This window comes from Patiria miniata, unplaced genomic scaffold (assembly GCF_015706575.1).
Source record: "Patiria miniata isolate m_02_andy unplaced genomic scaffold, ASM1570657v1 HiC_scaffold_5, whole genome shotgun sequence".
Classification (NCBI taxonomy): Eukaryota; Metazoa; Echinodermata; class Asteroidea; order Valvatida; family Asterinidae; genus Patiria; species Patiria miniata.
In genome coordinates, this window is record NW_024037072.1 from 22,742,520 (window position 1) to 22,763,993 (window position 21,474).

The 21,474-nt window shown below is 38.4% G+C and overlaps 2 protein-coding genes across 3 annotated transcripts in view; both read right to left on the reverse strand.

The window, feature by feature from the left end:
* Nucleotides 1-21,474, reverse strand: part of LOC119741452 (two pore calcium channel protein 1-like) — a 68,581-nt gene that overhangs the window by 11,752 nt on the left and 35,355 nt on the right. The window contains exons 12-14 of the mRNA XM_038217206.1: nucleotides 20,148-20,312; nucleotides 16,873-16,943; nucleotides 15,539-15,620 (exon numbers count right to left, since the gene is read on the reverse strand). Coding sequence (XP_038073134.1) covers nucleotides 15,539-15,620; nucleotides 16,873-16,943; nucleotides 20,148-20,312 — 318 coding nt within the window. The remainder of the gene's footprint in view (nucleotides 1-15,538; nucleotides 15,621-16,872; nucleotides 16,944-20,147; nucleotides 20,313-21,474) is intronic.
* On the reverse strand, nucleotides 832-8,409 carry LOC119741453 (CLK4-associating serine/arginine rich protein-like). Of its 2 annotated transcripts, none has more exons than XM_038217208.1 (13): nucleotides 8,103-8,409; nucleotides 7,847-7,957; nucleotides 7,259-7,348; nucleotides 7,017-7,097; nucleotides 6,555-6,674; nucleotides 6,053-6,142; nucleotides 5,562-5,678; nucleotides 4,876-4,986; nucleotides 4,371-4,580; nucleotides 3,775-3,947; nucleotides 3,366-3,430; nucleotides 2,717-2,811; nucleotides 832-2,460 (listed from the first exon to the last, which is right to left on the reverse strand). In XM_038217208.1, the coding sequence occupies exons 1-13, from the start codon at nucleotides 8,326-8,328 to the stop codon at nucleotides 2,351-2,353; spliced, it is 1,599 nt and encodes a 532-aa protein (XP_038073136.1). In that variant the 5' UTR covers nucleotides 8,329-8,409; the 3' UTR covers nucleotides 832-2,350. The 2 variants fall into 2 exon arrangements, with proteins under 2 accessions (XP_038073136.1, XP_038073135.1); XM_038217207.1 differs by having other exon boundaries at nucleotides 7,017-7,100.

Here is a 21,474-nt window from a genome sequence, read left to right on the forward strand (position 1 = left end):
TGAACCAGGATCCTCATGCAAAGCCGTTTGTATGACTGATAAGGCCAACCTGTATATTAAAATTAGACAGCAAACAAAAAAAATAAGTAAAGTGAATCTTGAAAACAAAGTAATCAAATTATGCATTAAGGCGGAGTCAGAGGGCAATGGTTTTGTATTGATTGGATAGGAACAAGTAAACCAACGTGTATGCCATGCACGGCTAGTATACAAATATTGAGTGGCTCAGCATGGAATGGGAGGAATATTATCGCAAGGTAAAATCTGGACTTCCATTTCACGAGGCGAAGCCGAGTGAACTGGACAAGTCCAGATTTTACCGAGCGATAATATTCCTCCCATTTCACAATTTAAAGCTACTCAATATTTGTTTTATATAACTGACATATAGATCCTTGTCATTTGATGTATTTGAACTTTTATTTCAGTACAAAACTGGAGGAAAATGTATTTCCTCTCTTCCAAACCACCCCTTCATGAAAATGTTTGAACCCAACCCAGTAGCGCTGGCTCTTTGGAACAATACGCGCTACGCGCAATGCTGAACGCGCACACCAGCATGCATTTGCACACAAATACCGCGTCGTGATCCTTACTGTTCAATAGTACTTCCCATTCCCCATGGGCGGATAGTACTTTTTGAGAGCAATGGGAGCAATAACGAATGTCACGTGATGTGAGTTCCACCAATCAAATGACAAGGATCTGTATGTCGGTTATATAATGTATGCTAATCCATGCCTTTATATAGTGCTTAACCCAGTGGGCAAAATACGTTGAAATAACGTTGAAACAACGTCAGTTTCCGACGTTGAACTACATTGAATAATGATTGAATTTGAAAGTTTTTCTGACGTTGAAATGCCGACGTTGAATCAACGTCAACATTTCAACGTTGATTTTATGTTGAAAATTCTACGTTGATTCAACGTTGATTAATGATTGAATTTGCAAGTTGATCTGACGTTGTTTTGCTGACGTTAAACCAACGTGGAAAGCACAACGTTGAATCAACGTAAATATTTCAACGTTGATTTAATGTCGGACATTCTACGTTGATTCAACGTTGATTAATGATTGAATTTGCAAGTTGATCTGACGTTATTATGCTGACGTTAAACCAACGTGGAAAGCATGACGTTGAATCAACGTAGATATGTCAACGTTGATTTAATGTCGGAGATTCTACGTTGATTCAACGTTGATTAATGATTGAATTTGCAAGTTGATCTGACGTTGTAATGCTGACGTTAAACCAACGTGGAAAGCACAACGTTGAATCAACGTAGATATTTCAACGTCGATTTAATGTCGGGAATTCTACGTTGATTCAACGTTGATTAATGATTGAATTTGCAAATTGATCTGAGGTTGCAATGCTGACGTTAAACCAACGTAGAAATCATGACGTTGATTCAACGTAGACATTGAAATCTCGTCTCATTTTTTCCCAATTCAATTTTTTTGGGGAAGAAAAGTTACGTATTGATCACTTTCAATGTTTCTCATTAAAATGTTGCATATGCTTTATTAAAGTCAACATTTTTTTCATACATTTCCAAGCACAATTTACTTTTTGAAAATAAACAGTAGTTCGATGTACATGCAGTGTTAAGAGCTTGTTTGGGTTAAATAACAAAAGTTGAACGTGCAGAACATGAGGAAAACTCGATGCAACATCGATATTTTGTTTTAAGGACTTATCTATAATAGCAGACTTATCTATGAGCATTACACGAATTCACTTGGCATGAAACAAATGCAAGAGGTGGTGAGGAAGACTGTATGACTTTGACAGGAGCGTTACAGACTATAAAATGGAAAATCCGTTTAAAAATTTACAGTCGGTTCACACTTATAAAATGATTCCGAGTTATGGTTAAGTACTTCCTGTTTTTCTTTAAGACACTCAATCTTACAATTTCATATTACCTCAGCAAATGCACGAAAAAAACGCCGTAGAAAACAGGCTTGTGAGTAATGTTATCCTGACCTTTTTTGAGACCTCGAATAAGTGTTGATATAAAATGGAACATCAGATTTGAGTCAAGTCTAACATGATTGAGGAAAGACTCTCAAGACTTTGACTAAGAAAATACTGTGTTTTCCGTTTAAACATGGAAAAACTGGATCGCTACAAGACTACAAAACATTCACATTCTAAATAACACATTTTTCACGTGCAATTTAATGTTACATATAGAAAAGTATAAGTAATGACTCTTTTTACCTTATCACTGACCTATTTTGTCTGAAGAAAAATCAGTAATTAAAGAGTTAACACAGTGTCAACAGTTTTCACATTCATTTCTGAGGAAGGTATTGAGAGTGGAAAGTATTTTTTAAATAATTAATTTCTTCTTCCTCCGCCTCCCCGTCGATCTGGGGCGTACTTCAGACATGTTGCCACGATTGCAGCCAATTCACTTTCTGTCCCAGTTTGACGTTTGAGGACACTTGCTGTAGATAAAAGGACAGAAAACTAAAATTTATTAGTAATATTTAAAAATGCGAAAATGTTATCGTTTTTCAATTTCTTCAATCTGAAATTTGTTTGACTTCAAAGTGTCATCTATAAGATGCATTTATACATGCCCCACAAAAGTGTAACTTGAACTGTCATAACCTGTTTAATTTTTTAGCAAAGCCCACATGAAAGGTTGTAACTATGCTATTAGTGAAAACTCATTATACGAGTAGAAGCACAGGCAACTACCTTTGACGACGTTGAAGAGTGCGGTTCCATCAAAGGCGATCTTGCCGCCCTTCCCCTTCATATTTATTTGCGACATCAACTCGTTCGTCATTAGCCTATAGAAGAGATAAGAAGTCAGGGATTAAACTTTATTATTTTTCAAACAGCACAAAAGTGGTTAGAGTAACATTATCAAGAACATGTTTGTAAATATAACATAAACAGTGTTCGCATTGATAAACTTTTACTTTACATGATGTATTGAAATTTTGGGTCAAGTTCATCCAAATTGATCCTCCACATTTCTTTTTTCTTTGGACATTGCACACAAATATGATGGTCAGGCAGGACTGCATGATCATCACTGAGAGCAAGCTATGTTCAGCTGTCACTTGTACACGACTAGCAAGTGTAAAAGAATTAGTTTTAACAATTATCGTGAAAGACAATTTGTGTGAGCCCTGTTGTTCCTGATAAATGCATACAGTTTCACATGTGATGGATACCAACATAATAATGGGACGTGCAATTATATATCTTAGAACTTACAGTAAAATAGGACACCTCTCTTTCACCAGCGTCTTCATCTTTATTGTTTAGTTTTTGACCCTTATTGAGAAAATGCATGTTTTACACCACAATATTTGTTCTTTACTTTTTTTTTATTTACCTCTGCATCACTTTGCTTGTATTGTCTCTAAGGCTGACTCCTCCAATCTTTGTGAGTTGAGCTATCTGAAACGAAAATAAGTAATGGTCTTATTAAAACAGATGGTTTTGTATTGTTTGCCGGTCTGTTTGTACACGTTTTGTGTTAACTCAAGATTAAACAAGCGATACGAGTTTGACAATCAACTTGCAACATCACCTGGTCACAATAGTTTATCGTTACGAGTACACTAAAAGCAGAGGGAAACCTTGGAATGTTAGTATCTTGTCCGTGTAGCACAAGGGCTATATTGGATGGGCAACTGCATGCTTACTTATTTTTTAAAAATAAATTACAAAAGACATAATGATTGAGGAATTTTCGAATGCTTGAATTTGTTATGACTAGACTATCTGGCTAAGATACATACCAGTGACTGTCGTTTATCAGGCACCTTCAGTGCCTCCTCGACATCTCTCAGTTCTTCCAAACATGACATACGCTCGACCACAAAGTCAGACTCAGACTCTTCATTTCTTCTTCCTAAGTTCTGGATCAGGCTTCGAATATCCGTGAGCAGGTACAAAACTCGTTTCTGAAACTCTGAATTAAGTAGGTGAAAAAATTTCGCACTTGGAGATTATACTGTTAGTGAACTTTGAAAAACTGTTAAATCCACATGGGAAAAAGAGACAGCTAACATTTTGCAACGGTTGAATTTTTAAGCATCGTTGTTTAACCATTGTGCAATATTAACAATTAAGTTCAGCGGGTTGAAGATGAACAGTCCTATCATTTTGCATTTTGAAAAAAAGTGAAGCAAAAATTTATGAGCTTAACAAGATTTTCATATGAACTCTTCATGTTGGGATATTGTCATGTTTTTCACGCTCAAAGTTGACAATTTTAGTCACTCAGAAGAATTTTTACCATTTGCGTTAAGGTAGACCCAGGGAGAACAATATTGGGCGCATAGCATAATTCACCATTTTAACACTCTTTGCTACAAACACATGAGTCACTTACTTCCTTCTGGCAATGGAAATGAGTCAGATGGCTGCCTCTTCTTTCCTTGTACCGGGCGTTCTTTGGATCTGGATCTGGATCTGGATCTGGATCTGGATCTGGATCTGGATCTGGATCTGGATCTGGACCAGGATCTGGATCTGGATCTGGATATGAATCTTGATGCATTGCTGCCTCTTGACCAAGACCTTTGAGATCCGTCTTCAGACACTGCATTTGAAATTACACTACTATTAACGAATGTGTTGTGGCCCAAAACAAATACCTTTGGGACTATCAATTATGTTTTATTCAAGATCCAGTGCTTCTTAACATTTGTTGCTTTCCAACGAAGTGATCTTAAAAATCAAAATTGTGAGGTTGCTTATACAGTAGTATTATGTGTGTGACACTCTTCATATAAGAATGATTTATAATGTCATGGCACATTTCCCTGTGGATTTACGGCCAGAAATATATGCACAATAAATTTAAATGATTTGTAAAATCAGAAAAGGGAGCTTACAACTTGGGCTGATACTTGGTCTTGAAGTGTTTCGGGTGGATGAAGAGCTTTGAGGTGGACCCCTACCAGCTGATGTCATGATGTTAGATGTCCCTGCCAGTGCTATTTCATCTGTATAATGAAACAAAAAGGCCACGTTGGTTATGCAATGGAGCCATCTGCTGTACTAATGGCTAAATCGTTCATTGTCAAACATCCACTAATTTCTAGTACATTGTATTTTTTTTCATCTGAAAACCATCTCCATATTACTGCAAAACAGTGAAAGATTTATTACTGCAAAATAGTGAAAGATTTATAAAAAAAGAATATGAATGCTCATGTGGGAATTAGAAGGGCGAGAAACTGCTCGATGAAACTAAGGTAAGTTCGAATGTGAGTTTTGAAGGACCTTTTACTCGAAAATTTGATACTGCTTCTTTAAGGCAGATTCTAGTAATTTTTGAACCACTGACCACAGAGTTGCATTTAACTGTCATTCAAAATTAAACTGCGCTAACTCCTAATAACTCCTTTGATATTTTGTTGTTTTTTGATAAGATTTGGTTCACAGTGCCAAATGGAGGGTTTGGAGAAATGGGACAAAATTGGCTTGAAATGTACAAGAAGATCTTGTTTAATTAGGAATATCAGGCCGCCTTGAATTTCTGGACCTTAAATAAATTCATCTGACCTCGTATTCTCACCTCTTGAACTGAAAGATGACCGCAGTGATCCAAAGGCGTTAAGGGTGGAAGAGCTATTTCGTGGATGTCCACCAACTGATGACATCTTGGCGCATGGTCTTCCAAGTGATGGTTCATCTGCGAACGAAAACAAGTACATAAAGAAAAACTCAATACAGATCCTTCTAAGAATTGTTCCAGTACATGTTTTTTTTTTTTAATCCAAGTTTGTTACAAATGTACCCACCTTGCACAAACATTTTAGTATGTCGAGGGAGTTTCATATCATGCTGCTCTTAAACATTATCAAGAGCTCAGAAATCAATTCTCTATATCTAAATTCTCAATTGTCCATGTTTAAAAAGTAAATGTCGAATAAGCCTCGGCTTCAAAAAAAGGTATGTTTTTCTGCTCCAAGGAAAGTTTTCCTGCGGAAATTGTAAACAGTTGGCAAGTTGAACTCAATACGGTTCTTTACTCACATATTGTTCTGTATTCAATGCATATCCTACCTCTTAGTGGGACGACATTTGTATGTTGTCTACCAGCACCGCCTGTAGCTGATAAGAACGCCCTTGACATTCTTGCTGATGATGGCTCATCTTTCAAACAAAATATAAACAATACATGAATTATCTGTTTACATTTACATTTACATGTATTCAACGTATATGTAGAAAAATTTCGCCCTATTTTTTTTCAGAACTTTTTCCAAGACAACTTTGACGCGTAAATATGGTGGCATAGACCTATAAATCATACTTCCGAATAAAAGTCCGTGTTTAAAGTACAACAAGGGTATACAAAGAGCATGTGCTGTGTGCAATGTGCAAAGTATTTAAAAAAAAAAAAAAAAAAAAAAAACCAAGCCATGCAGATACATTTATTTATATCGACATTTTTCTGGACTTATTGTTAATTAACCGTAATTCAAGAAGACTCAGTTCGAAAGAACTAACTGTGTTTGTGGGTTGGTTTCATAAATGTGTATACTCAGTGAGCATGGGTTCTCACCTCTGTTACTGAGAACATGCGGCTTTGCAGACGTGCTGGGGGCAAAGGAATTAGCGCATTGTGGTAGTCCAGTTCCGGATGATGAGATCGTCCTAGTCGTTGTCACTGCAGTTGCTTTCTCTATACCGAAACACATATACAACGTCAAAAACTAAATTTTACTTTCTTTTGCACGCCATTATTCTACATAAAATGTTGTTATGTACATGCATAATATGCGGGTATACGTGATAACTTCAATCCTTTTAACATGTACATGTATTCACATTGCATAAACATGTAGATGCTGCAGGAGTCTTTCCAAGTTTCCATAATTAATGTAACATGTGTAGTGACATACTTTTGTACTGTGTTTCATTGGTGATAACATATCGAATCCATTAATCTGCATATTCAATTTGCATTTTTTTTTCAATAAAAAAATACAGATTACTTTCGTGAATCATTGAGTTGTAATCCTACCTCGAGGGTCAATGGCAGATTGTCCAAACTTTGTTGCTTGCCTCCCAGCTGGCGACACCTTAGAGGGTGGTGTTGGAAGTGCTACTGGTTCATTTAGAAAAAAAAAACATATCTTATAAAATCTGGCAATGCGAATTTGATAATGAAAGCTTAAAAGAATAACAGTGAGCCCAAGTGTTTGATTTGCAGCATGTGATACACGACTAAATTCATGATTTCATGAAGACATTGCATGTACTCACCAAGGTGTTCATTTTCACTAGGAGCACCTTCACTCACCACCTCCATAATCTGTTCCTCATCACTTTCAGGCTGACTGTCTCCCAAGTATTCTTAAAAAAAGAAAGGAATTAAAAAAAAAGTTTGCATTTCAGTTGGCCTTTGTCATGACTCATGAAAAACAAAACGGTGTCCGCTTTAAAAAATATGTCATCACAATTGTTTTAAGCGTGCGTGTTTGATATATTGTTGTATCAATCTCAAGAATTATTTTGTGCAGGAATTGGACTCACTTTTTAACTTGAAATAAATAAACAGAATACTAGTTTTACAATAAACTGTATTTATAACATTTGGTTAACAATTATGCATTAATCAAATAATGCTTTCATCCCACTGTATTGTATTGTATTTGTAATGGATTGTATTTCTATACATGTTTCTTGTTATTTTTCATTGTATGCAGGGCCCCAATGGAAACCAGTTTTGAACTGTTTGGACACACGCTGGGTAAAGAAATGTAATGAAGAATTAAATAAACAGAAAACTCTGGCAAAAGTCTGTTGTTTCTGTACTTGTATATTCATCTCAAATATAGATTATAAACATACCTGGAACGCAATCAATGAACTTTTTCTTTTTTAGCTTGCGCTTAACGGGGATTTCGTCGTCACTCTCCTGTGATGTTGTTTCGTCGTACTCCTCACATTCCTCTCGTTTTTCTGTAAGTATAGAAGGGGCACACCAAAGACATTTCAAAGACACGACAACTAATGTAGTAATGAGAAAAAGTAATAAAAAGTGTTCAATCCAACTCATTTTGTGCGTAAAGAACATTTAAAAGATAAATTAAGTGAACCAAAATACCTGATGTGATTTTCGTCTTCAGCAGAGGAAACTTTCTCCAAGTCTCGGCGGGTTGTTTTCCATCGTTCATCGCTTTTTCAGCGTTTGGTCCTGGTGGCCAAAACACAAATTTGTCTTTGACCCAGGTTCCCGGGACGACCCCGTCAAATTCCTCTTGCCCTTCCAGCCAAACTGCTCTGGTCCACATCTTGCCGCAAAATCTGTAGTACTTCAAAAAGAGGCCCATATTGTCATTCTGCTATACAATAGCTACAGTGGTGAAGGGGAATGGGTATTCTGATATGGTGGTGGAGGAGGGGAGGAGGAGGAGTGCACACGTTTCACATTCCATGCAGCATTGGCAGTAGTAAGAAACCATCTTTTGAAGGAAGTATAACTACCTTGCGTTGGAGACTATTACGTTCCATTAATTTCCTCTTACGCCTTGTTTTGTTGAAGTCCCGGATGAAGGCAATATCGATAAGTTTTGACTCGCAGGGTCGCACGAAGAAGTTTTCAGTATGGCGCTGTCTGATAATATCACACACTAATGTCCCATCCTCTCGTCTTTCTTTGATGAAAGCATAGTCTTCGTTGTTGACAATGAAGCAGCTGTCCTTCATTTTGGTAGAAATGAAGGACATTGACGACTGCCTAACTGGCCTACTATTACAATTCTCTAGCTCTGCTAGTCGTTTTGAGATCTGGGCAATGGGATTCTTTGCCTGTCTGACGAATTTCTTCAGAATGTGAAGATGATTTTCGAAGGGAAATGCTGATATGTCATTCAGTGAACACTTGTGGTTTATCACATCCTCGGGTAGATGGACAAGACTATGGACATTGTAGACAGTGAAAGTGTCTCCATACAACTCTCTGCATTTCTTCACAAAGAAGACAATAAGTTGTTGGGCATATGCAATATAGGCATTTCTTTTTACATCATCAGACTGCAGCATGATGGCCATTACAACCATCAGTGTGAGGAAATGCTCATACACTGGTTTTGGCACAACGTTTTTCAGAACAATGGGACAAGTGTATAGCAAAAACTGCCTAAACTCCGTTGCTTTCCACCTTTTCAGATAAGACAAATCTCTCGGTTGACGTGCAAATTCACGTGGCATTTGTCCACTGAGAGACGTTAGATTTTCAGATATTTCACTGACTTGGCCACTGGACAACCGACAACACCTTGGGCCCTTCTTCAAAAAATACAACATGCGCCTAACAACACCTAAGCACACGCAGTGCATATAGTCAAGAACAACTCCTTTCACGCAGGATAAGCCAGCATCGATGAGAGGAGACTTGCCGGCTTGGTGGTGTTCATACTGAAGGTTGTTGAACTCTTCTTCTGTGCGCAAGGGATGCATGTCTTTGGAGTGAAGTACAACCCTTCCTTTCCATGAGCCCTTTATTGTACATCGCTCACAAGCAAAGTAGGAATTGTGGTATGTTATGCACTTCAAAAAACATCTTGCTGGGGCATCACAAATGAAAGCATTAACTGACACCTGAAACATCTTGGAATCGTACTCAATGCCGTCTTCTTTTAATTGTTGGAATTCGTGTAGGAAGTCGCTGAGATACTCATCAATTGATGTTGGTTTGGATTCCCCACAATAGACAGCTACAATGAACGGCTCTGAATTTTGAAAGCTGGCCAAAATGGGCCACAACTGAGTAGTTGAAGACTTGAACAAAGGTATGCCATCTATGCTGACATTCAAAGCAATATGGGTGTCTTCAGGGAACGACGGGTTTTGTGACAAGATCCTCAAAAGACCTGTTTCTATACCAAAATAAGAATATTGCCCACCACACTTCTCAACCGAATGCACTGTACGGGGTGTTTGCAGCAGTGTGCGCGCATCTTTCGGCAATCGATGCCCTTGTTGTCTCAACAGGGTCAGCAGCTCATTCAGTGAAGAGCGCGTGCACCTGTTCTTGGTTGCCCAGGTTGCAAGGCTTTCCCTGAAATCAGACACAACCTCCACGTCACACCGTACATCATCATCATCAGTATCTTCTGAATCAGAAGACAGTTGTTCATCAGAGAAACCATATGACTCTACATCAAGTTGATCTGGTACAGAATCCGAAGAAGCACCAGCACTGCTCTCTGCGGGGTCCCATTCATCTGCAATGGGGTTTGTCGTCAAAACATCATCTGCCTCTGTGTTTTCCTGCTCATCACTGCTACTTTCACTGTTGTCTATGAGATCTCTTACTTCTGCATGACATTTTCTCCATCGCTTAAGGTAGGCCATTGCTACACTACTGAACACAAGATACGCTATGAAAATGAGACTGTGGAAAAATGAAAACATCTGTAGTTGCATGCCTATGCTAAAATTGAAATATTTACACGAATTTGTGCACAGTTTATCCAATGTCATTATAAAGAAACACTACGTCCCCTCGTTCACCTTTCTTATATAATTGCTTTCTTCAACTTAGCATTTTTTTTTATCTTGTACAGATCATTATTTGAATGCAACAAGACAGGTACATCTATAAGGATGTCAACAGCCATATGAATGTATATATTTCAAAGTAAAATATGAACCAACCCAAAACCAAAACGCATCTGCACGCCAAGCAACTTGACAAAATACTCAACTGGACGCACTGTCAATTATCCACGTAAAAGTATATATAGAAACTTGAATTTGAGTTCTTTTTTTTAATTGTCAAGGTCGTCATAAATACATATCAACAAGTTTGTGTGCCACTCTCTTTTTTTTACAGCTTGCATCAGATAAAATATGAGTGCTGGCTGTTTGGAAAAAAACCTCGATCAAAACGACCCATGACCTTCAACCCCAGCGACCTGTCTATAAACAGTTTTCGATCTTGAAAACGAAATAACTTGTGAGTGGTTCACTACGAATACGAACGTTCGATGTATAATTTCACAAAGTTCATAAATAAGATCGTATCCGAAATGGAAAACTGTAGTTATTTACGGGCAAATTACGGTCCTATTAAATTGTATGCGCACTCTCATTTTTTCAATCACAGTGTCCTTTTGGTTAATTGTGAATTTCTTGGACTGATAGCGATACAGTGGTTTAGTTTTTTGTTTATGGTTTTCTAGAAACGACTCCCCCCCCCCCCCCAAAAAAAAAAATAACTTTACTGTAACGTAAAGCACAGGGCCTATTGTTGATATTGTGATCCGTACCGTATCGGTCGCAATCATTTACAATATTAATGCCAAATGCTGATCGATGCAGCTTTGCGCATTCGATCACCACGTGTCGCTGTTTTGATTTTTCAGTAATCTGATAAAATCGTGCCCCTATCAACTCACACTTTTAATTCTTTGGATGGGTGTAGCTATAGATGTACGAGTTTAGGTTGTTTCAATCTTGCACAAAAAAAGGATTAAAATACTTCACTCAAACTAAGGCTAATAAGCCAAATACCGAGTAAAAAACGCGGAACCAAGACCCAAAGAAATAAATTAAAGAGTAAAATAGCAAACGAAAAAAGTATTCTTATAGTTGAACAAATTCAATCGCTCAATCCGTTCAAATTATATCATCATTTAAAAAAATGACCCGAATATCTGTTTCAACTGTCTTCATACATCATCAGCGATAAAATTTTGGTTTAAAAGTTAAATATTTTAAAAAAGTCATTTTGAACGCGCGTTTTTCAAACGGTGGAATGTTAACCAAAGCATGGATGTTATTAAAGATATTGTGTACTACGTATTATTAAAGATATTGTGTACTACGTATTTTGTGTCATTTTCCTTGTTGTTCCAAATAGCCAGAACACTTTTGGACGAAACTGATTAAAGGGTTAATTACTTCGTTCAAATAATGATAAAATGGGAACGTGTAGAGCGATTGAAATCATTTCTCCCTTAAACGTAGTTTAATAAATGGGTTTCAAGTCATAATAAATGGTGGTGTTACATAACTTGTTCAGTAAATATGAAATATATTCTTTGGGTCCGGGCTCCGCTTTTTTTACTCGCCCTGAAACTGAAAAAGGACCCCTGAAAAAAAAATGGAAACTTAAAAACCTAACTAAAATGCCTAAAACCAACGCAGTAAATTGCCCCCTCCCCCACATATGTTATTACTATTAATACGAAATAGAAAACAACGATGGAGGTTAAGCTACCGTGACACTGCACTCGATCAATGCCATGGACTTGGACTAAACTTGACCAAACCAAACTCTCTTGTGTGTATTAATTCCTGCTGCACAAGCTGAGACTAATCACCAAGGGGGTACTTCCACATTCCTCAACAGTAAACTTGCACAGGTCAAAAGCAGAAACGGTTATAACAGAAACAAGTAGTTCAATACAGGAAAAGAAAAAGGCAGACCTACAATAACTGAAGAGATTTAACAAGTCTAACTCTACCTATGAATAACATATTATCAGGCCAACTAATCACAATAAGGAATCTGTGGGAAAACCACACCTCCTGGCTAAATTCGAATACATATGTAATATTAAACAACAAACAGTCATGACCATATATTCATTGACAATTCAAGTAAAATCAGGCCTGAAAACCATGTAATTTTCGCTTTGAAAAGAAAGTTAATTTAATTCAGCATTTTCGGGGTCAATGCTACAGTAATAGAGTACATTGTACCCCTTCATTCATTTACAAATTTCCTCCCCAAAAAACCTACTTTATTTGATCAAAAAACTTTATCATATACATGTTTTTTTCCTATGGGATATGCACTCGAAAAGTTGGTTATAAGACCAAGCCAAGTAAAAGAAATATACCGCAGTTTTTCACCCCCCCCGACTTTCTTTCCCATCCACTTCATAAATTTGCTATATTTTCTACATAAAATGGTAATTTGTTGTTTTTGTTTCCAAATTGACATCAGATCTTTGGAGAAAAAAAATCACCCGCCATGTCTTTTTAGGACCGGGCAAGAAGCCGGCTTTTGGGCTTTTTTGCAATCTTTCCGCCGTTAAGGCCCTACAATTTCTTTGAATCCCGGTGATGGTAGAACGATGGCTTACTGCGATTTGGACCAGAACTTTCATAGGATTCAATTTTCAGAGGGAGCTTTCACGATGTACAATTTACAAACGATACATTCCAGCAGTTCAGGCCGCAGTTTACGAATATTAAATTTGCCTACAGGAACTTAATTTTGTCACATAGGGAGAGAGCTTGCATCCAGCAGTCTTTTTGATCGAGCCTAGACATGCTAGATTGATCGAGTTTTTAATTTTTTTTATCAATATGTTTAGTTTTCATGAAAATAGCTTCTAAATTGAAGCTTGGGACTTGCAAGTTAAAGCAGTCTTTTAATTATATTATTTGGAAGGGGGTCTTTAATTACACTTTGACTGCCCTTATGGCCTACAATTAATGCCTAAGAAGGTCTTATAAAATGCAATTTGACATGAACGCCGCGATTCACGAGCACGGAATCATGTTTAAATATAATGAATCAAGTTCAACAAATAACCATAGACTTCTAAACAGTAAATTACTTGGACCCTGCTGCATACCAAAGTGAATTATAGACAAAACGAAGTCCGAATGGCAAACTTACCTTTCAATATGCGACGTCAAAAGTCCGGTTTTCGTTGATGCGCGATGTCTAGGTGAGGGACAGGATAGAAAAGCTGGGCAACTTGCATGTACTCTATGAGACGAATGACCGGTGTACGTGTACGTCCGTGGTCGTGGACTTGGCGCTGACTTGGTCACGGATTTGGCGCTCAATTGGCAGGTACCCGGCGGGGCTCGTGGATAAAAAGTTGTTGGCCATGCACCAGCCCACCATGTACCAATGTTTATTCATAAACATCAAATCGTAGAAAAGAATCGTTCTCGCACGGACGCAAATATGGCATGTTAAACTGCATGTATAGGCCGTATAAGTTGTTTAATTGGTAGGACATTTAAAGATACAATTGGGATAATTAAGGTATAATTGAAAAAGAACATGCGAACAAAATATTTTGTCCAATAATTTTAATGAATGACGTTACCAGCCAAACGTTGAATAAACATTGAATATAGGTTGTTAATGTCGTGACGCAATCTCAACATTTATCCAACGTTCGATTAATGTCGAAATCTCTAAGTTGGAACGACGCCGCCAAACCGACGTCATATAGACGTTTAATTTAGGTTGTTAATATCGCGACGCAATGTTTATCGCGACATTTATCCAACGATGGGTTCATGTCGAAATATTTACGTTGAAACAACGTCACCCAACCGACGTTGGATGGACATTGAATTTAGGTTGTTAATATCGCGACGCACTTTCGACATTAGTACAACGTTGGATTCATGTCGAAATATGTACGTTGAAACAACGTCACCCAACCGACGTTGGATGGACATTGAATTTAGGTTCTTAATATCGCGACGCAATTTCGACATTAATCCAACGTTGGATTCATGTCGAAATATGTACGTTGAAACAACGTCACCCAACCGACGTTGGATGGACATTGAATTTAGGTTCTTAATATCGCGACGCAATTTCGACATTAGTCCAACGTTGGATTCATGTCGAAATATGTACGTTGAAACAACGTCACCCAACCGACGTTGGATGGACATTGAAGTTAGGTTCTTAATATCGCGACGCACTTTCGACATTAATCCAACGTTGGATTCATGTCGAAATATGTACGTTGAGACAACGTCACCCAACCGACGTTGGATGGACATTGAATTTAGGTTGTTAATATTGCGACGCTTTTTCGACATTAATCCAACGTTGGATTCATGTCGAAATATGTACGTTGGATCAACGTCACCCAACCGACGTTGAATAGACATTGAAGTTAGGTTGTTAATATCGCGACGCAATTTCGACATTTATTCATCGTTGGATTCATGTCGAAATCTGTACGTTGGAACAACGTCACCAAACCAACGTTGTATCGACATTGAATTTAGGTTGTTAACATCGCGACGCAATTTCGACATATTTTCACCGTTAAAACAACGTCAAACTGCGACATAAAAACAACGTCGCAAAACCGACGTTGAAATAACGTTGTTTTTCGGTATTTCGACGTCGTTACGCAATTTCAACCAAGAATCAACGTTGAAATAACGTCGTGTGCCCACTGGGAAAAGTCTGTCACGAGCCAATATGGCACATCAGGCCAGCATTTATTTCCAGTTTCCTCGGCATGAAACAACTTAGAATATTATTATTCCCCCTGGATGCGATGCCAGTCCATCGCAGGTTATAACTCAGCTAATGCCAGTACCCAATTATTCTCCTGGGTGGAGAGAGGCAAGTAGAGGTTAGTGAAGTAGAAGCTGGATTCGCCCTGACCCTCTGAACATGAGTCACAATCCTTAACCACTAGGCCACACTCCCCGATAGAATTTAAGGTTGGCATAATTTTGTATTGGGACACTGCATTATGAGGGTTATTTGGTTTCCATGTATATGTATGTATATCACAATATATATTTTACCTCTCAATGCTTTGTATCACCCTGAGGATTCTCATGACTCGTAGGGACAGGATGAAGTCCAGGGTCTTGTCAGTGTAATCAACTACGTTTACAAAAACAAGGAAGATGCTTCATTATTATGTAAGAAATCCACAAATCAAGCTTTAAATGAAGCAATTTCCATCTGCAGTGCATGACTATCTAGGTGGGGGGGGGGGGGGGGGGTGCAAACATGCATGGACCCAGTCACCAAAGATACAAACATTGAAGAGAAAATGCTGTCAAGTTATATTACAGGTCCATGTGTGGGATTAAGAAAATAACTGTAAAGCAATAACAAAATACAAAACAAACAAGACTAGTCAAACTTAGTAAAGCCTTCGCCACAGCACACAAAATTCAATTTAACTATTTCAAAATGGCTATTCATTGGCTGTCTTTTCATGCATCTGATGTACACAATGGACCGGATTGGGCCCATTCATTGGCATAACGGGTAATCATATACATGTACGTTAGCACTGCCTAGCTCTTTTTACCAGCCTACATATATGTCAAAAGTCAAAGTGACTCGGTCCGTCAGTCAGTCAGTCAGATAGCGAACGTTGACTGGCCCTCTGGGACCAGCACAAAATGAGATATGGGACAACAGCATTTTTAACTCCATGGGCCCGGGAAGCGGTCATGGCCGCGGCCACTAATCCTCATTGGAATGCAGTTGCCAGCTGTGGTATGCCGTGGCACACAGCTAGTGGGTAGTTCCACAGCTGCTGCTTTTGTGCAGTCCCGCTACCACACAAAGGCTGTGCAGTCATGTAGGTCACTTGCTCTATGTGTGGAGGAATGTCCCCATTATAACCCGTGCTTAAGGGGTTAAAGATGGAGGCTCTGTGTTTGTTTTTAAACAAAATGTTTTTCTCCAAAGCGTTTTCAATTTTTATATTTTATTTAAAAAAAAAAATGCTACTTTTGTTTTCTGATTGAAGGCCACTGCAACCTTCTGAAAGGGCTTGTGCACAAATGATTTGAAGTTTGTAAAGAAATGATTCAATACCTTCAGGTCGGTGGATCAATTTAAAAAAAACAAATATATCGTTCGGGATGAAACTCGACCCAACGTTCATGTACTCACTTGCTGTTACCGGTACTTTTGAAACTTCTTCAATGATGGTTATTAAAATGCTACCGGTACTTTTGTTTTCTGATTGAAGGCCACTGCAACCTTCTGAAAGGGCTTGTGCACAAATAATTTGAAGTTTGTAAAGAAATGATTCTATACCTTAAGGTCGGTGGATCAATTTAAAAAACAAATATATTGTTCGGGATGAAACTCGACCCAATGTTCATGTACTCACTTGCTGTTACTTTTGAAACTTCTTCAATGATGGTTATTATGAGGGCAGATGAAACAACGACAAAATCAAATCTGCAACAAAATAAAACAAAATACAACAATGTATGAAGATTTTTGAAACACAAAACAGGCAACTAATGTTGGGTTCGTCTTTAAAGCAAACGTTAGGAGGGAAGTGTTTCAATTTTCTATTATTTTGATAGAAGTTCCATGTTGGGGAGGTGTAAAAATAATAATAACTAATTCTTGTAAAGCGCCAAATCCGTCAAAAATTGACGCTCAAGGCGCTTCACAGAAACACAAATAAGCCAGTTAAAATTTAAAAACAGTCTAAAATTATACAAGAAAGCTAAAAAACAGCGAGACGACCACGACAAAGAGACTTAAACGACCACGACAAAGAGACCTAGAAAAGACTTACACAATCAGGGTGGGAAACACACACTAGACGGACAAATGAACGGACTAACAGTAGACAAGACAACTATTCTGGTTAATAAAAGACAGACAAAAGTGTCAAGATAGACAATTAAGCACAAGACAAACAGACGGACAGGCAAATGGACAGACATACAAACACAGACACACACGGCACAGATGCAAAACAGCATGAAAGCCACGATGTCAAAAAATTACACTCAAGGCGCTTCACAGAAATACAAATAATCCTGTTAAATTCAACAACCATCAAAATTATACAAATACAAGTAGGTGTACATAATTAAATTATCTAAAACAGGCAGATATAAACGGACCGGCACGGAGCATCAATCAAAGCAAACAGTGAGACAACCACAACAAGAGACTTAAACGGCCATGACAGCCACGACATCAAAAATTGACGCTCAAGGCGCTTCACAGAATACAAATAAACCAGTGTAATGTTTTTAGTTTTTTTCCATAGAGCTATATTAAATTACTAGAGCGCTAACTCTTCATTTTTGTGCGCGGAGACGCTGTGAAGCCGCTCTGGGCGCAGACATTTTGAATTTATGCGCGTGTTTGTAGAACACAATCAAAATAGATGGATTGAATTTTGAAAGTGTACTCTGAATGCAACGCGCAAGTAGAAGATAGGCAAACAACTTAAGCGCGTCATGACGGTTAAAAAAAAACGTCACGGCGAAAAGCATCTGCAGCGGAGGGACGCGCACACGTTGCGCTGTTTGCGTAGAGCAAAATGAAACGCTCATTTGCTGCTCGTGCGTTTCGGTTTTGGGCGTATCGGCTTCGATGACACACCGGTATGGAATACAAATGCAGATATGCAAATAGCCGTACAAAAGCCGTACAAAATTTCAAGTTTCCCATAGGTTTGTGTACCAACATAGATGCGCCCATCAGGCATTACTTTGTACATCGAGTTAGCGCTATAGTAATTTAATATAGCTCTATGGTTTTTCCACAGCGCCCTTCCACAAAAGTAACTGTATGAGCATTGTACACTCAGTGCAATCAGCATTGTACACTCAGGAGGGTCTTCTGACCTCTCCATAAATCTTCCAGGAAACAATCAGGGCTTTCCATGACCAATGCCTATAGATGCTGTTTGGACATTTTAGAAACCTATTTACAAAACACTGGCCAGTCATCACACTGAAAATATAGGTGTATGCAGTGTGCATTACCATCAACAAGGGGACCTGCACCTCCCCTCACAGCCATCTGATCTTCCTTCTATTTTCTAGTTAAAGCCCGAGTCCATCATTTGCAGTTATCCAAAAAGTAACTGACGTAATTATTGTTGAAAAACATACTGGTTGAAAGATAGTAAGGGGACTAAACTCCCTGTGAAATTATCCTTTCTGGCAAGCTCTCATTTTGAAGAAATCATTGAAAGAAGGCATTTCCAACGGTGCTTCTTAAGAAGCACCGCAGGAAAATTTAAATTAGTTGTTCGTTTTGTTATTCGGCGCAGCGCGCACAAGCATTGGAACGACGCACAGGCGCGCACGGTTGCTATAATTCGTCGGATCAGTGCGCGACATCGCGTAAAGCTGCAATTCAAACAATTCGAAACATGATTTAGCAACTTTTGATTTGAAATGGAGATCCTAGAATGCTGTTTTCTCAGAATATGAAGCTGAAGCTTAGCTGAAACTTCATCAGGTTAGTTGCTCAGTATCCTTCATTAGATTTTGAACACTTTTGTTGCTTCAAACGAACAAAATGCACAAATTACAAATGATGGACCATAGCTTTAACTTTTCTTTTCTTTTCCACTTTAGCTTTAACTTACATGTCGCCAAAAATGTACAAGGTTCCCTGTTACCATTTTCCTAGCATAAATTGGAATGCAAGCTGGAATATTGGCCTAATCGCATGTTACCCGTCAGCACGTATGGTTTGTGCAGGATTCCATGACTTTTCCCATGACTTTTTTTGTCTTGGAATATCAACTTTCCATGACTCCGTGTAAAATAGTGAAATTCCATGAATTTTCCGGACTTTCCATGATACCGCAGCTTTAAATTTCATTTTTCAAGATTTTTCCATGACTGTTGGAACCCCACTTCACAAGCTTGCTCAGATGACAGTTTTTGATTGACAGCTATTTAATTTTGCAACTTATCAATAACTCTGTAGATAACAGACATTTATTGCCACATCTTGAGCAGTTTAGATAAAGGCTTTTCGTTTCCGATCTCTTCCACTTATGGAAAAATTGAACACCAGAATAACTTGACGCCAAAACAACTGCTCAAATTATGGATGTTGATAAACATCTGCATTAAATTGTATTACATTGCATTCATTTCCTGATGAAAACCAAAAAATGTACAGTTTGGGGAAGTACAGGGAGTAGCAGTATTACAACTTTAATATGGAGTTTTACTCTTTAGGGCAATTACGAAAATGTAACGTGAGTAACCGATTTTGTGGGTCTTGTTTACCATACATAACACATTTTTCTGGATGTCATCTTTGGTGCTAAGGTAGGTCTAGGTCTACTCTATCTACCATGGGGATAACAGTTATTAACCCTAACAGTCCTGAATCCTCCAATTTCAATACGATTTTGCACACCCCCTAGGGAGTTATGGTTAAACCTTTTCAGTAAGGTTACTACAGCCCAAGGAAACTCCAAAGTACATCAAAAATGTAACGCGAGTAACCGTGAAATTGCCCTTTACCAAGCACTGTTTACTTGGTTCTGTCCCACTTGTGACTGGACTTCTAATTTACTTGTGAACGGACTTGTGACGGACTTAACTGCAATTCTGCCACTGCCTAGTGTCCAACACTCGGGCATGCATACAAATGTATTCTACTCACATGTTCCAGAAGTTGTGGAAGTACTTGTAGAAGCCTAGCACGTACATCTTGAGCAGGATCTCAATAATGAAGAGAGCCAGGAAACCCCACTCGGCTTCATCAAGCTGGGCAATGATCAGCACTGCATTGACCACAATCACAAAGTCAAAGAAATACCGGAAGTACCTGGATGGGTGGTAGAAGGGACAAAAAGTAATCAGGAAAAATTTAGCGACATGTATTTATCCAGGAAACCCCACTCGGCTTCATCAAGCTCGGCGATGATCAGCACTGCATTGACCACAATCACAAAGTCAAAGAAATACCGGAAGTACCTGGATGGGTGGTAGAAGGGACAAAAAGTAATCAGGAAAAATTTAGCGACATGTATTTATCCAGGAAACCCCACTCGGCTTCATCAAGCTCGGCGATGATCAGCACTGCATTGACCACAATCACAAAGTCAAAGAAATACCGGAAGTACCTGGATGGGTGGTAGAAGGGACAAAAAGTAATCAGGAAAAATTTAGCGACACGTATTTATCCAGGAAACCCCACTCGGCTTCATCAAGCTCGGCGATGATCAGCACTGCATTGACCACAATCACAAAGTCAAAGAAATACCGGAAGTACCTGGATGGGTGGTGGAAGGGACAAAAAGTAATCAGGAAAAATTTAGCGACATGGATCTGACATCTTCAGGAGATATAAAATGCACTTTGTACATGCAATGCACCGTCACACAGCAACTATCACAATACATTACTTCATGGTTCTACTTTGCACGTTATCCAGTATGATAATCCTCAGGAATCTAGGCTCCTAAGAGGGATGTTCTTTTTGAAGAAGAAGAAAAAAATAGAGCACAGTGAACCAGGAATGTTTGAAAGACAAAATGTCTGAAACGTCAACAATGACAATAATATTACAACCATTTGTGACCCCCTCCACAAAAAGTTAAAAAAGTGAAATCAAGTTATATACTAGTACATGATTGGAAAGCCCACAGGGTAAGCTTTCATTTGGTATATGGAGCCCCACATCCCCTCCCGTTCTGGAGATATGAAGTAGTTGCATATACATGTATGTACTTCCTTGGAGTTTGATTACACAACTAAGCAAGCAGGCTTTGATGTAGATTTATGCACAATGCACTCAAAATTATCAGGTTTTTTCCCCACTTTATTCATCAAAATCAACATTTCTGTAAATGAACCTGAAACTGTAGGTCTTAAAGATGTCAAGAATGACAAAAAATGAAAATCACATTTTGAAGAGATGTTCACCCTCTCAACGCTGAGCGGGCCATTACACAATAATGCACAGCGGGACTTACAATGTAATACCG